The sequence below is a fragment of the Alosa pseudoharengus genome, unplaced genomic scaffold (assembly GCF_046254945.1).
Source record: "Alosa pseudoharengus isolate Yale_2024_CS ecotype anadromous, Long Island Sound unplaced genomic scaffold, YU_APseudo_1.1 YU_APseudo_1.1_scf_7, whole genome shotgun sequence".
Classification (NCBI taxonomy): domain Eukaryota; kingdom Metazoa; phylum Chordata; class Actinopteri; order Clupeiformes; family Clupeidae; genus Alosa; species Alosa pseudoharengus.
Window position 1 is genome coordinate 18371241 of NW_027468859.1, and position 15180 is coordinate 18386420.

A 15180-nucleotide genomic window follows, 5' to 3' on the forward strand; every position below is an offset into this window, starting at 1 on the left:
GTGTGTGCATGAGCGTGTGTGTGTGTGTGTGACTGTGCATCTGGCTGCTAATGAGCCTTTCAGGAGCAGCGGCGTTCTCATCAGCTCTGTTTGTTTTCTCAGGCCGGTCCGTGTGTTGACTCGCCGATTGTTTTCCTTGGTCGGCCTCGCCGCCGTTCTCAGGCTCTGGCCTCTTTATTTATTAAGTGACTGGCCCCCTTTCCTCCTCTCTCCCTTTCTTTCTCTCTCTCTCTCTCTCTTGCAGTCTCTCACTGACACACACACACACGCACGCACAAACACGCGCGCGCACACACACGCACGCACACACACACACACACACACACACACACACACACACACACACACACACACACACACACACACACACACACACACACACACACACACACAGTTGTTCTCTTCCTTTTCTCTCTCAGTTTCTCTTTAACACACACACAGACACACACACACAAACACACACACACACACAAAGACACACACAGTTTCTCTCCCACTCTTTCTCTCTCATTTTTTCTGGTTGTCTGGGGTCTAAATATAACCTCTCCATGCCAGCTCCAACACTGTGACAAGGGCCTTGGACTGCTCAGACCCAGGGGAGGGGAGGGTGGGAGCAAGGTGGGGTGGGAGTGGGGTGCGATGGAGTGGTGGTGTTTGACTGTGGGTGTGAGGGTGAGGGGGTTGTTTCCCATTGCTTTAACCTCCCCTGGCTTTGCTCCAGTGAGCACTATGCGAACAGGATATAGTGCAAACATATTTCCCTCATATTGTCTGTGTCTGCATGTGTGTGTGTGTGTGTGTGTGCGTGTGGGGGAGAGAGAGAGTGAGAGAGCACTGAGGAGATCAGGGCTAGCACTCTCTCTCTGTTTGTGTGTGTGTGTGTGTGTGTGTGGGGGGGGGGGGGGGGGGTGACGGGTTTGTTTGGGAGGATGCAGTGGTATTCTTTAACTATGTTTCCTTTTTCAAATAGGTTGAAAATGAGACAATGCAGTCACACGAAACGTAAAGCATAACCTGTCTTTCCCATCTCCCTGGCTGTGTGGGAACATCAACACATCTATCCAATATTTAAACACATTTTCACATGCTGGGAAAACCCCCTCTACCATTTTTTGTAAAGACTGGCGACTTCCCATGCACTTACAGTCTTAAAACGAATGTGTTGAAAATAACACAACTTGTGTTGTTTTCAACACATCTTTAAGTCCAGATATGGAGGACACAGTTTGTGCTGTTTCTAACACATTCGTGTTAAGAGTGTAACAGCATTCACTAAGCATACAGTATTGTCTCACTATATTTTTTCTTGCATTCATTCATATTCATATTTCTGTTCATTTCTCTAAAATGTCTCTGAAATGAACACTACCGTCCCCTTCATGTTCTGCATGAGAAGCATGCTGCAACATTTTTTGTTTTAAGCCAAAGAGGTTTGTACACAGTTATCTGTGTTTTGGCATTGCCATTGAGAAACTCAAATTATGTTAGGTCAAAGGTGGTTCCACCCTGAGTCTGTGAAGTGATAAAGAGGTTTGTTTTATCAATAAGATAAGTCGGCTGTGATTATTTTAATGGCCTAATTTGGGCCATACCAAAGGAAAAGCCACTGCACGTACTCAGCGACAACAAAGAGGACAGGCATTTTTTGTTGCCACAGTCCCCCACTGTACGACTCATATCCCTTAAGTTTATTAGTCATCTGGGTTGGGACATCGTTGTCATACAAATTGAGCTTGTGTCATCATCATTGGCAAATGAATTACAATAAACGTTCAAATCAGAAAGTAAAGAAAGTAGTATTCCTAATGTTAATAGTTGTATTCAAATAACTGTGACAAATTGATGTGTAAACAATGAGAATAACTGATTTTTGGTTGACAAAAGTGTACTTCTATGTCACAGCTCTTAACGTAAAGACCTTTTCTATACATGTGCGCGTGCATGTGTGTGTGTGTGTGTGTGTGTGCGTGTGTGTGCATTGGCTTCTGTGCTCAGTTGGCTTTTGTCCTCTTGGTATATATATTTTTTTCCTTCAGTGCATTTTGATCCGGCTGTACCGACACCATCTGAACCGTTGTCACGTGCGAGTTCAAAAGCACCTCGCACCAAAACACATCAAATACATTCCAATTAGCCGTCTTAGTGGCGGCTCTCTGCATTGGAGTTGTCACTTAGGCAGAGATATGGGCGGAGGTCATCTGTGTAGGACTGTTTCAAAAAAAAAGAAAACCACCCCCGCCACCACCACCTCAGCCTCATGACTTGCTAGTCTTAATCCTGCTTATCTCGGACATGTTGTGACTCCGTCTGCCACAACATAGCTGCTGATCAGTGATCCTGAAATTGGAATATTACTTGTTGTGTTTTTTGGCTCGTAAAATTGCCGTTTTCTTTATTCTGTTTTTTCCTGTATGTCTTTCTTACTCTGGTTCTCGTTCTAACTCTCTCTCTCCAACACACGCTGCCTCTTCTTCTCTCTCTCTCTATCCAACACTCTGTCTCTTCCTCTCTCTCTCTCTCTCTCTCTCTCTCTCTTACACTCCTTCATCCGCTATCGTACCCTTGCTCTCTAAAGAAGTGTGATGTTGACAGATGGAACGCACCAACAGTTTAAAGATGAAAGTTGTCCTCAGAACCCTGTAACACTCCCACAGAGATTCCACAAGAGAGAGAAGGGAGAAAGAGTAAAGAAAGATGGAGGAAGTGAAAGAAAGAAACAAACAAAGGGAGAGAAAGAGGGTGATAGAGAAAGGGAGGGAGAGAGAAAGTGCTTGAGGGGGTTTTGCCCAATGATCCACGCTTCCCAGGCGACTGCCACCACTCAAATGTGACGGCAGGGTCTGATTCAAAGTCAAGGCTACATTTGGACACACACACGCACACACACACACACACACACACACACACACACAGACACACGCACACACAGTGTGCACACACTCACAAACATAGACATACTCAACACACATACAAACACAAGGACACACATACACATACATACGCACGTGCACGCACATACACACACACACACATACACACACTCTCTCTTGTTCTCTCTCTCTCACACACACATTCTCTGTCTCACTTTCTTTCTCTCTCTCTCACACACACACACACACATAAATACACACACTTGCATTCACATACACACACACACACACAGACACACACACATACACATACACACACACAGCTTTCATCACATGCTCTACAACTAAATCATCCTGACCTGAGATGCAACACCCCCCTTCCCGTGCCCTGGAGTGCTTCTGAATGTCCTGTTCCCAGGCTACTCTCAGGGCAGAGCCCAGCCTAGCCACATCCCCACACACTCCCCACTCTCTCACTCTCTCTCTCTCTCTTCCTTTCTTTTTTTCTTTCACTCTGTCTCTTATTACTTTTTACTTTCTCTTTCTTTTATTTCTCATCCCTTTCTTTTGATAGTATTTCTTCCTTTATCTTTTCTTTCTTTCTTTCTTTCTTTCTTTCTTTCTTTCTTTCTTTCTTTCTTTCAATGGGGGGTTCAGAGAAAATGAGGAAAAAAAGAGAAAGATAGTGAACTAAGGGAAATCCATGTAGAGAGAGATAGAGAGAGATAGAGAGAGAGATAGAGGGAGAGGTGAAAAAGAAAAGAAAACACGACTGTGGCCCACTGACCATTAGACAGCAAACAGATCAAAACCCTCCCTAGCGCAGCAGCACAGCCCCTGAGACAGATAGCACTGTGTGTTAACGCCACAGGTGGTAATGGCCACAAGGCAGACAGAGAGAGAGAGAGAAAGAGAGAGAAAAAGAGAGTGAGAGAGCGAGTGAAAGAGAAAGAGAGTGGGCATAACTGCTTTTGAGTGGGAGGAGGAGAAAGATGAAGGAGGTAGAGGAGAGAGGAGGTGGCAAAGCGGCACCATGGAGTCCGTGCAGGCGGGGTGTGTGTGTGTGTGTGTGTGTGTGTGTGTGTGTGCGTGCGTGTGTGTGTGTGCCGGGCAAACCCCCAGGGGAGCTGGCACAACGCTGGGAACAGGGTGATCCATCAGCCAGGGAGGGGGCGCGGGGCGTGGGAGCAGACGACAGGAGCCAGGGAGTGTGTGTGTGCGTGTGTGTGTGTGTGTGCCTGCGTGAGTGTGTGTGTGTGTATTTGTCTGAGTGTGTGTGTGCATGAGTGTGTGCGTCTGTGTGTGAGAGAGAGCGAGCGTATGTGTGCTTGTGTGTGTTCTCTCTCTCTTCTTCTCCTACACTTTCTCTTGCTCTCTCTTCTGTCAGCTACTGTTCCCTCACCTTACTCACTTAGTCTCTCTTTACCTCTCTCTCTGTCTATCCCTTCTCCTCCTTTTTCACTCTCATTCTATCGCTTTTATTTCCCAACCTACCCCTCTCTGTCAGACTCGCTCTCTCTCTCTCTCTCCTTCTCTCTTTCGCTTTCTCCCTCTGTCTGGCTCTCTTTCTCCCTCCCTACCCGTCTCCCTCTCTCTCTGTCTGTCTCTGCCGTGTGTGTGTGTGTGTGTGTGTGTGTGTGTGTGTGTATGTATGTGTGTGTGCGTGTGTGGGTGTGTGTGTGTGTGTGTGTGTGTGTGTGTGTGTGTGTGTGTGTGCGAAAGCCAGAGCTGAAGGGAAGTGGGTCAGGGGCTGGCTGGTTGCGGTAGAGTTACATGCGACAGTAAAAAGGGAGAGTCGGGTGCCAGCGCCACGCCACACCACGCCACACCACACCACGCCACGCCACACCATGCCACGCCACGGCACACCACACCCGTCCAGCCGTCTGTCCATTCGCCACTCGGTCTCATAGGAAGCGTCGGGTCAAACTATTGAAAGGGGAGTAAAGCAAAGAAAAACAAAACAAAACAATGCGCTCGGATATTTCAACATCCTAATGCATTGTGACTGCACTCAAACTTGAATAAATGTTGTGTGTGCAGAAACAGATTGGTGCTTTGTTGCGGATAGCAGTGCACCAGTGTTTTGTGTTGTTGATGTTTTTATTGACTCCTTTTCCCTTTACAATGGAAATAACTAATTTCTGCAGCCTTGCAATGCCCAGACATTGGGAGCCAAGGAACACCACAAACCATTTGACGAGCAAATTTCTCTAGAACCCACAAAGGACGACCAACCACTTGAAACACCACGCTTGCTATTACACCAGGGACTTTGTCATTAGCATCCCATAATTCACACCACCAGCGGGCCAAATAATGCCCTGGCACACGGCCTAATGCCACACTAGGCATAGAGTTAAAAACCTTAAGTACACATTATGGCACTCCGCTGCAGAGCGGCAGTGGACAGAACTGTTCTGGAGACAGCAAGCTCTTCCAACAGTGCTCATTACCATGCAGGCGGACATGTGTGGACATGCATCCCAGGTCAGTGGAAGGTGAGGATTTGTAGCCTGGGTGTCTCGGGGTGATTCTGATGCAAACTATATTGTGAAGCGTTGGCTATGGACTTTTCATTTGTTTTTATTGTGTGTTGCTCTAAGCCTTTTCTGTCATTGACTCAACATGTATAGATACTTAATTATGGTTCCACAGTTTACTATAAAACAAATACTTTGTATTTGGTAAAATTTTAAAGACAGAATGTATGTCTGACAGTATTATACATTTATGGTATGGAAGTCCACAAAACGGACGTGAACAGAACTCCCTCCTGTGCCTGGGACCTTAGTGACACTTATTGCTATGGAAACAACAAGCACATGAATGCTTAATGTATGTTACAGTTTGAGAATGATCACATATAAAAAAAAACATGTAATCGACACCCTCATAGACATCGCACTTACAGGAATCATTGAATCGTTACTCATAAGCGTTCAGTGCCTGCCAAATCATTATAGGCATTGTAAAACTTGATGCAGTGATGTGGGGACAATTAGACACAGGGCTCAAATGCCGCAGCGTTAAGTATGACGATGAAGATGAGGGCTGACGCCGAGCAGGAACGAAGCTTACGGGCCAGCGTGCCATGGTGACAGCGTTAACCCCAAAGCATTCCCAGGGTTAGCCGCTACCCGCTGAGCGGCACGGCCCCCTGCAGGGCTCCTCAATGGACCAGTTCGTCCTGCCAAACGCGGGGTTAAACGTCCCGTCACGCCTCAGATAAACACAAAAACAATCCCGCTTCCTGTTTACGTAATGCCGATCAACAAGGCCTATACTTTGTGCACACGGTGCTTAAAAAATGTTTTGCGTCTGATCGGTCAGATTCCAATTATTTTAACGATCAAATATCGAATTGTTTTATTTAAGAGAAATATAATGGCACAGTTCATGATGGCATTAGTTTTCACTCAAGTATGGTAGTCATTATTCATATACTGAATAATGTCTTCATAACTTTTTGAACCCATTTTAAAGGCTTCATTAGCTAAATGGGCAATTCCTGATCTCATTACTTTTTTGGAACAGATCGATGCTCTATCTATCATTTCCATTCTAAAGTGTTTTGAGAGAACATAAAACTCTTTCTTTGCCCGCTGCATTTCACAGCGCGCAGAGAATCCGTTTTACGGAGCATGCCAAGATCCACCCTCCCCCTGGCAGTGCGCTGAACGCTTCACAGGGGAGCTCCCAGCCTCCCCCCCCTCACTCCTGGCACCTCCAGGGGGACCGGTATCAAAGCCAGGACACACACACACACACACAGACACGCACACACACACACACGCACACACATACATACAGAAAAAGACACACACACAGACACACACGTGGGATCATGCAGTGCCCACTATCAAAGCCAGGCGCCCGTGAATTACAATGTCCTTTTCTTCCCACTGCTGCCCCAGAGACGAGAGGGAGCAGACGAAGAAAGGAGAGGGTGAAGAAGAGGAGGAGAAGGAAGAGGAGGAGGAAAGAGTAGAGGACAGGAGGAGGAGAAGAATAAAGCAGCGTACGCTTTCACAGCCCCAGCTACACCCCTCCTTCCACGTTGACTCCCACACGGGGACAGACAGATCCCTCTCTATCCTTTCTTTCTCTTTCTCTCTCTCTCTCTCACACACTCTTTCTTTCTCTTTCTCTCTCTCTTTGTCTGTCTTTCTCGTCTTTGCTCTGAACTCTGGTTACGGTCGCAGCAGCTGAGGTCATTCACTTCAAGGTGGTGGGACCCTTTTGAGGTGCAGTCGCATCGCCGGGAGGGGGGATCGTGTTTCACCTGCCCCCGCGCTAACCTCTCTCCCGGGGATACTCACGCGGCCTGCTGGGAGAGTGCGGTCCTCCTCCCGCAGCCAGACGGAGCTGCTGGGTGTGATGCCTGTGTGTGTGTGTGTGTGTGTGTGTGTGTGTGTGTGTGTGTGTCTGTGTCTGTGTTTGTGTGTGTGTGTGTGTGTGTGTATGTGTTTGGCGCTGACGCTGATGGAGTTCAGGTGATGTCTGATGTCCTGACCTGCTCCTATGACCCATCCTTTTGATAAAAGTGTAGTCTCAGACACACACACACACACACACACACACACACACACACACACACACACACACACACTCTGACTACTTTGTCTTCTGTGGTTGTAGTTTACTAGTTATACATTTTCCCTTCAACTGGAAATCCCACTTTCTCCTAGTCGTGACCAAAAATTAATCATTCTCTTCTCTTTGTATGTAAAATGACTTGATATTGTAATTATTGGTTTATATATTTGTAATAATCATAGTAAACACAATGGTGTAATTAATAATGTAATGACATTGTGTTTGTGTGTGGGTTGACTATTTTAGATGGAGTGGACAGGGCAGTGATCACTGAGTCAGAACTCTCAGTAGGCAGTCTAATCTCTGTCACGGAGATGGAGTGTCTGGAGGAAAGGTCAGTGTGCCTAGGGTGGGTGAGCGCTGGGTCACAATACCACATGGGGTGAGAACACAGCACAGAGAAGTGGAACAGCAGCAACAACAATAACAACAACAGCAACGAAAGCCCAGGTTGTGATGAAGGAGAAGGTCTGCTGCTCTCGCCAATTATCTGTTTCTCACAGAGTAACCCCAACACCGCCCCCCCCCCCCCCCCCCTCCCCTCACCCACACACCCTGCAGGACACACATTCACAGCACTCTCCAGGCTAGTCCGCGGGCAGGACAGGACGCGGGATTCTCACGAGAAACTCCGCCGTCTTCCCGTCATCTCCCAGCTCGCTGACGGCATCACTCTGTGAGCAACCAACTTGAGGAGGGAGCGAGGCTGCCGCCCCCCGAAAAAATCCCCCAGTTGAATTCCCAGGCCATTTTTAGTGTTCACTCGCCAGATTTAGTAACACACAACCCCCCTGTTACCCCCCACAACCCAAGCCAGCCCCTGAGGTCAGCGTGAGGGGTCAAAGGTCAGGTGGCCATTTTAAAAACTACTACGAATGCTGAAGTTAAAAATAGCAGATGGGACAATACTTCCTTGGGATGAGCAGTCAGCAGCTTCCCTCACTTCCGGAGCGTGGCGGCTATTTTTTGCCCTGGAGGACTGGGACAGGAAGGTACGCCTCACTTCCTGTCAAGGGGGGGGGGGGGGGGGGGTCTGGAGTGTGCGGTGACGAGTCATCGTTGTTTTGACAACGGAAGCCGCGTGGATGTTGGTGTTTTGTTTTGACGTTCCTTTTTCTTCCTTCTTTCTTCTCTCGACACCCGTCACGTATTTGCCCCCTCAGGGGAGGCAGGTGGCCTCTGTAGCCCCGGGGGGGGTGGGGGTGGAGGGGTGGTCGACTGCAGCCGGTGCAGGCAGAGTTGAAACGGGATGCTCAGGGGGGTCAGGTGAGAATTTATGCCCATTCATGCATACACAAGCGAGCCAAACGAATGACACCTTGCCCTGAAAGAATGCCGTCAAGTTGACACTTCACCCTCGTGATTGGCCGTGCGACGCCGAGAACGTGTTTCGTCTTGATGTCGGAACAGCGCTCAAAGGCACGACCTGCCTATTCACCCGCGGTCAGAGCTCAAGGTGCGGATAGAGAACCCGGGCAAGATAATAAACTTTCTCCTGGCTTGCGGTTACCCCTGGCAACCAAAGGCTTGTTTGGAGAAGCACGAGGAGCGTGAAATGATGTTTTGTTTTTTCACAGTAAAGCTGTGTGAGTTGGCTGCGGTTTGACTCAAGGTAGCCTGACAGAAAATAAAGAAGTCACGAACATTTCATGCTTGTGTAATAAACCCTATCCAATTGACTTTCTATTTCTTTACTTTAGTTGAGTGCTGCATCCAAAATCAACTGGACTTTTATCTGGAGTTTATCATAGCTACAAAAAAGAAAAATGACATAAATAAATAAGGCATCTATGTTTGTTTATTGTGCGAGTAACACACCTAATGGCAGGGACTGAACATGGATAAAGTGCATGTTTGTTTTGAAGACATGACATCCGCAACCCTGACCCTCCCCCCAGCCCCACTCGTCCCGTCCACTGACTCCTGTGCAGGGGCTTGACGCTGGGATGAGACATCATGAGTGGTGCATCCACTCCACTCCAGCTTCCTTCCTGCTGTCTGTTATAGGGGGCACTCCCAGGGTGGGCCTGTATTGTCTCTCCCCTCCCCTGCCCTCCCGCATCTGGCTGCATCTCTCTGGGAAGCTGCTGAGCGGCCTCCAGGAAATGATGTCTGCGGGAAGGGAAGTGCCGTGGCGGTGGTGGTGGCACAGGTAGAGGATGCCGGTGACTAGCCGACCACTGGAGTCCCAAACCTCCCCACACCCAGAGCCCCCAAAGTGGGGAGATGACCCTGAGCCTATCTCCTTAACCCATTCGGAAGGAAAGGGCCAGCATCCGACTGTCATCTGTCCTCATCTGCCTGCCTGACGACAGGACCTCTCACACCTGCCACTGGTGCAGGAGGAGTGCAGACAGGGCTGAGAAAGACAAGATAAGCAGGAAGAGACTGATGTCATCTTCACTGACTCTGTTTAGCAGCTTTCCTCCAAGGTCACTGGCACACATGCAATCCATAAGGAACCTCAAGGCAATTTGTAATTCTTGAAAATTAAATAAAGAGGAAAAAGAGGAAAAAACTGAGACTTTAAGTCATAAAGCAAAGTGGGATACCCACTTTGTGTGAGACATAATGAGATTTTCATTTCCAAGACAACAAGCTGTCTTTTATGATGAGGACTTGTTGTTACCATGTTGTCAAATGGATCTCACACAAGCATGTGGGAAAAATTATGTAGTCTGTTTGGAATTTACAAACGTATGTCCATGGCTGTTACATTGTATTCAAATAACATATGCCAAGGACAAATCTACAAAGAGTTTAATGGTATTTTATCGTATTTCAGAGGACAAGAGTTAACTTGTATTGCTTGTGATAAATGAACTACAAACTTTCGATGAAAACAGAATTCTGGCAAAATGTTTCTGTTTTTTTATTCCATTCATCTCTCATGCACGTAGACGCAAGATATAATCCATTTTGCTGTACACTATAGCAAAAAGCATATTTATCAGATTACAAAGTTAGTCAACAGCTCACCCTTGAATTTTGGAAAAACTTCTCTCTACTTTGTCTTCTATCAAACTTCAAGGCCTCTCTCAGCGAGCCATTTTTTTTATCAGCTAAACCACAACCACAGAACCATGTCATCAGTCTGTGAATTAAATAATGAACACATGAATATGAATTATTTTACCACAGAGAGTGTATCCTCACCCTTGAATGGCAGGGTCCTGAAAATACCAGACGGTGCGTGAAAATCCCAGACGAGAATGAGTCCCAGAAAAAGCGAGCAGTGCATGCTACTCCTGCTTCTAGCCCAAGCATTAAGCGCCATCTTACGGTCATGTTATGTCATTGCAATCTTCAGCAAGAATAGACAAGTGTTTCCGGTTCACAACCAGCACTTGTTTACAGAGAGGTATGGACAATATGTTGCAGTTTATGAAACTTATTGGTCAGCTAAAGGTAAGCCACCTACGTTTAATTAATGCTTGAGGGTATCAACAAACGTTCACATAATTGTCTTTTAGAGCTTATGTGTTTTAAACTTAGGCTACTCTTAGATTTTGAAAATGCTAGTAGAAAACATACCATTAGAGGATCATACAGTAGGCTACATTACATAACCTAGTCTACTCTTTTTCTATACGTAGCGTGTGCCACGCACGGGCTGGGTGTACAGAAATGTGAAACAACCGGAGAGCGTTTCAGATCACATGTACAGAATGTCCATGATGGCTCTTACGATTGAAGATCGCAACCTCAATAAGGACAGGTATGTATTTCTCAGAAAATATCGTGCTGTTATAGTTATATGGAATACATGTGTTTCTAACCATGTCTGCATTTCTATGCTGGCTTTGGTCGTTATAATAGGCTACAACACAATTAGCAATGTAATTGACCTGATGGTACATTATAATCATCACTGTATTTAATATCGCTCATTTCAAGGTGCATGAAACTGGCCCTGGTTCATGATATGGCAGAGTGCATTGTGGGGGACATTGCCCCTGCAGACAACATAAGCAAACCAGAGAAACACAGGAGAGAGAAGGTCAGTTTTTCCGTGAAGGACACTACTGTGCCTACTATAAAACGCAAACATGACATTCCCTATTTGAGAACAAGCTGTCCACATCATTAGTCTATCCATGTTTGAGTGACGCTACATAGATTGTGGTAAAACTAGATGTACCGCAGAGCGGTACAAAATATGACCGCCGCCCAGTCCAGCACATTTTTTCCACAAAAAGAAATCACGCTGAAAGGCCTATATGATTCTAACTGTCTCACTAAATTGCATTATGCACACTCAATTCTCACTGGTATCTGCTAGACAACAAGTCCCAAAACATGATTAGTTCATAGATTTCACATGTAAAATTCATTTTATACAACCCCACCTCCATCTTGCCTGTTCATAATTCTGAGAAATTCTTGATTGTTTGTGATATGTTTATGTTATGTGTGTGTGTGTGTGTGTGTGTGTGTGTGTGTGTGCGTGCTTGTGTGTGTGCCTGCGTATGTGCCTGTGCATGGAAGCGTACATATGTCTACTGTGTGAGTATATGTCATACGTATGATTACTGTGAGTGTGTGTGTGTGCGTGTGTATCTGTTTGTGCACATGTGTGCACATGAAATGGGTTAACATGACCCCTGGAGGCAAATATATACGGAAAAAAAATGGTCATCCTAGGCCCTACATTTCTCAAGATATTCACAGAGAACTGTGTCTGGCCTAACCTCCTTTCGGGGGGTCCAGTCCAGCGGGGGGGCTACAGATCAAAACGAAAAATGACGGTTCCATGCTATCCATGTGGGGGTACATGCCCACCAAGTTTTGTGTACCCCGGTCTTTCAGTGTCCCGGGAATCCTTGTTGGTGTACGTCACTAAATGTACACATAAATTATTTTATTGTAAGGCCCCCCATGAACGAAAGTACACAAAACTTGGCATGCATTCGGAGGGTGTCATAATGATCCTACACTTTCAATTTCGTGCAGTTTTGATCATGTCAGCCAGAGATATTGTGATGAAAACACCTAAATTTTTGCTTTTTAATTTTTAACTAGGTGGCGCTATACATGAAATAAGTGGTAATGGGATGGGTTGACATGGCCCCTTGAGATCAACATACAAAAAAAAGGTGGACCTCCTAGGCCCTACGGTTCTCGAGATATTCACAGAAAACTGTCTCCGGCCACCTACAGGCCAGTTGGTGTATAGTAACATAAATTAATTTATTGTGTGGCCCCCCATGAACGTAATTCCACGAAACTTGGCGTGCATTCAGAGGGTGTCATAATGATCCTACACTTCCAATTTCGTGCAGTTTTGACTATGTTAGGTCACAGATACCTGCGATTACAACACCTCATTTTAACTTTTTTGTGTTTAACTAGGTGGCGCTATACATGAAATGAGTGGTTATGGAATGGGTTGACATGGCCCCTTGAGATCAACTTACAAAAAAAAAATGGTCCTCCTAAACCTTACGGTTCTCGAGATATTCACAGAAAACTGTGTCTGCCCTACCCTCCTTTCGGGGGGTGCAGTCCAGCGGGGGGGCTACAGATCAAAACGAAAAACGATGGTTCCATGCTATCCATATGGGGTTACATGCCCACCAAGTTTCGTCTACCCCGGTCTTTCAGTGTCCCGGGACTCATTGACGGAAATTTGGACATGCGAAAAAGAAAAAAAAAAAAAAAAAAAAAAAAAAAATCTGACTAAACCTATATGACCGCCGCTTCGCTGCGCGGCGGTCATAATAACACATTTGTGTATTCATACATGCTTGTAATCTTAGCATATTTGTACTTCACTTGCTTTATACATTCTTTGTGTACATTTACAAAACTTTGCAGGAGGCCATGGAACACTTGACAGGACTACTAAGTGATGGTCTTCGGAAGGAAATCTACGATTTATGGAATGTAAGTGTTTACTCTCTCTCTCTCTCTGAAGGATGGTTTGAAGACCTCCCGTTTAGCCAATTGATACCAATTTCTAAGGTAATTGACAGCGTTTCTGACCCAGTACACCATGTCCTGAGGGTTGTTTGTGTTTGTGTAAAACCCTTCCCATTCCCAGTAGGCCTCTTTGTGTTGTATAGGAGTTTAATGAGTGTTCCACTTCCCTACTGTAAATCAAGTCTGCTCTTCAGCATTCAGAAATATTTCCAGGCCAACTTGAAACACAAATCTGTTTGCCTGTTAGACCAAACCAGATGTTTTTCAGAGAAGTTAACTTTACTCCAGCGTGACTTGTAAAAGACAGCTCAGATTAGCTGTTTGTCTTGACTGACTGAGTGGTCCTGGTTTCATGCTGTAGGAGTATGAGACGCAGTCCAGCCCCGAGGCCAAGCTGGTAAAGGAGCTGGACCAGCTAGAGATGATCCTGCAGGCCCACGAGTACGAGCAGCTGGAGGGCACGCCAGGACGCCTGGAGGAGTTCTTTACCTCCACCCGTGGTGGGTCGCCAGTCCTAGTTCTGGTTCCTTATCGGTCTGAGGAACTAACTTTTACACTGGCAACACTGCAACCAGACATACACTACAGCGTTCCTTTAAGGAGCAGTAAAGTAGTCTATTTATGTACAGTACATGTAGCTAGAGTATACTATATGTGATTTCCATGCAACCACTCTATCTCTGTGTTGAATGACTTCATGTATCGAAGAGGTGGGGTGCTCTGTACTGTTACATAAGAGTTAACAGATTTAATTGAACATAATTATGTTTATTTGCAGCAATCTCAATCTTTTCAAATCCTGCTGCGTTGTCTACGTATGAAGCATTTCAACCACTTAACTCGTACTAATCTGGCGATGCCGAGTAGCTAAATGGCTTGATTTGATTTCCTCATCAGTGTAATTGATTATGGGAGATCTGTTTTCCTCTCTTTTCCCTGTTTCTATAGGCCGCTTTCACCACCCAGAGGTGCTGCGATTGGTGGAGAGCTTGAATGACGAGAGAGCAAGGCACATGGGTAAGGGGGAGGCTGAACAACCAGCAGCAGCAGCAGCAGCAGCAACACAGGAGAAAACGGACACTTCAACGAACACACCATCTAGCTCCTCATGACTGACATATGCCTCAAATCCTCCACTGGACTGATATGTTTGTGTGTGCCTGCGCTCAACCCCCTCATAATGTCACTATTTGGAACACACTGTGCCGTGACGCGTACAGTGAATTGTAATTGAGTTGTCATACACAAGGTGGTGCTGCAACTCAATCAACAAAATATATGTAAAGGGTAAAAGAGTAACTATTTGTAGTAAGGTTGAACCCTTACAATTTCTGAGCAAATGTCACGATTTACCTCAGGCAACTTGGAGATGATGATGACTGATAATCCAAGCTGCCAAACTCTGAAAATAAGTGTCTATTCAGAAATAGATGCAATAGACTTAGCACCACATTAAAGTCATTACTTGAAATGTTGCATTTTATTGTAATTTAATCATCTAAAAATGACAGTTCTAGTTTTCAAATGCATGTCAGCAGTATATGAAAAAGTATTTCTTCACCTTTTCTTTATTTGTATTTGTTATTGTGGTTAGAGTAGGCATCACAAAGTTCCGTGTTGCCTTCAGTATAGTGGTTTGTTTTTGTTTTTCTTTGGATATTACCAAACGGTTTTCAAATATATTTGTATGTTTCTTTTTAAACCTTGATCTTTTTAAGTTTTCCCCTTCTGAATACAAATGCAAGATTCTGAAAAAGTCATGTTCAGCCTGGTGCTTTGTCTTTTTCAA

At 45.6% G+C, this 15180-nt stretch overlaps 1 protein-coding gene across 1 annotated transcript; it reads left to right on the top strand.

The window, feature by feature from the left end:
• The first annotated feature begins 10804 nt into the window (after positions 1–10804).
• Positions 10805–15151, top strand: hddc2 (HD domain containing 2). The gene is made up of 6 exons (XM_076272105.1): positions 10805–10877; positions 11066–11187; positions 11367–11469; positions 13287–13355; positions 13753–13891; positions 14340–15151. Exons 1-6 carry the CDS (start codon positions 10833–10835, stop codon positions 14501–14503), a joined length of 642 nt encoding a protein of 213 aa, XP_076128220.1. The 5' UTR covers positions 10805–10832; the 3' UTR covers positions 14504–15151.
• The last annotated feature ends 29 nt before the right edge of the window (positions 15152–15180 follow it).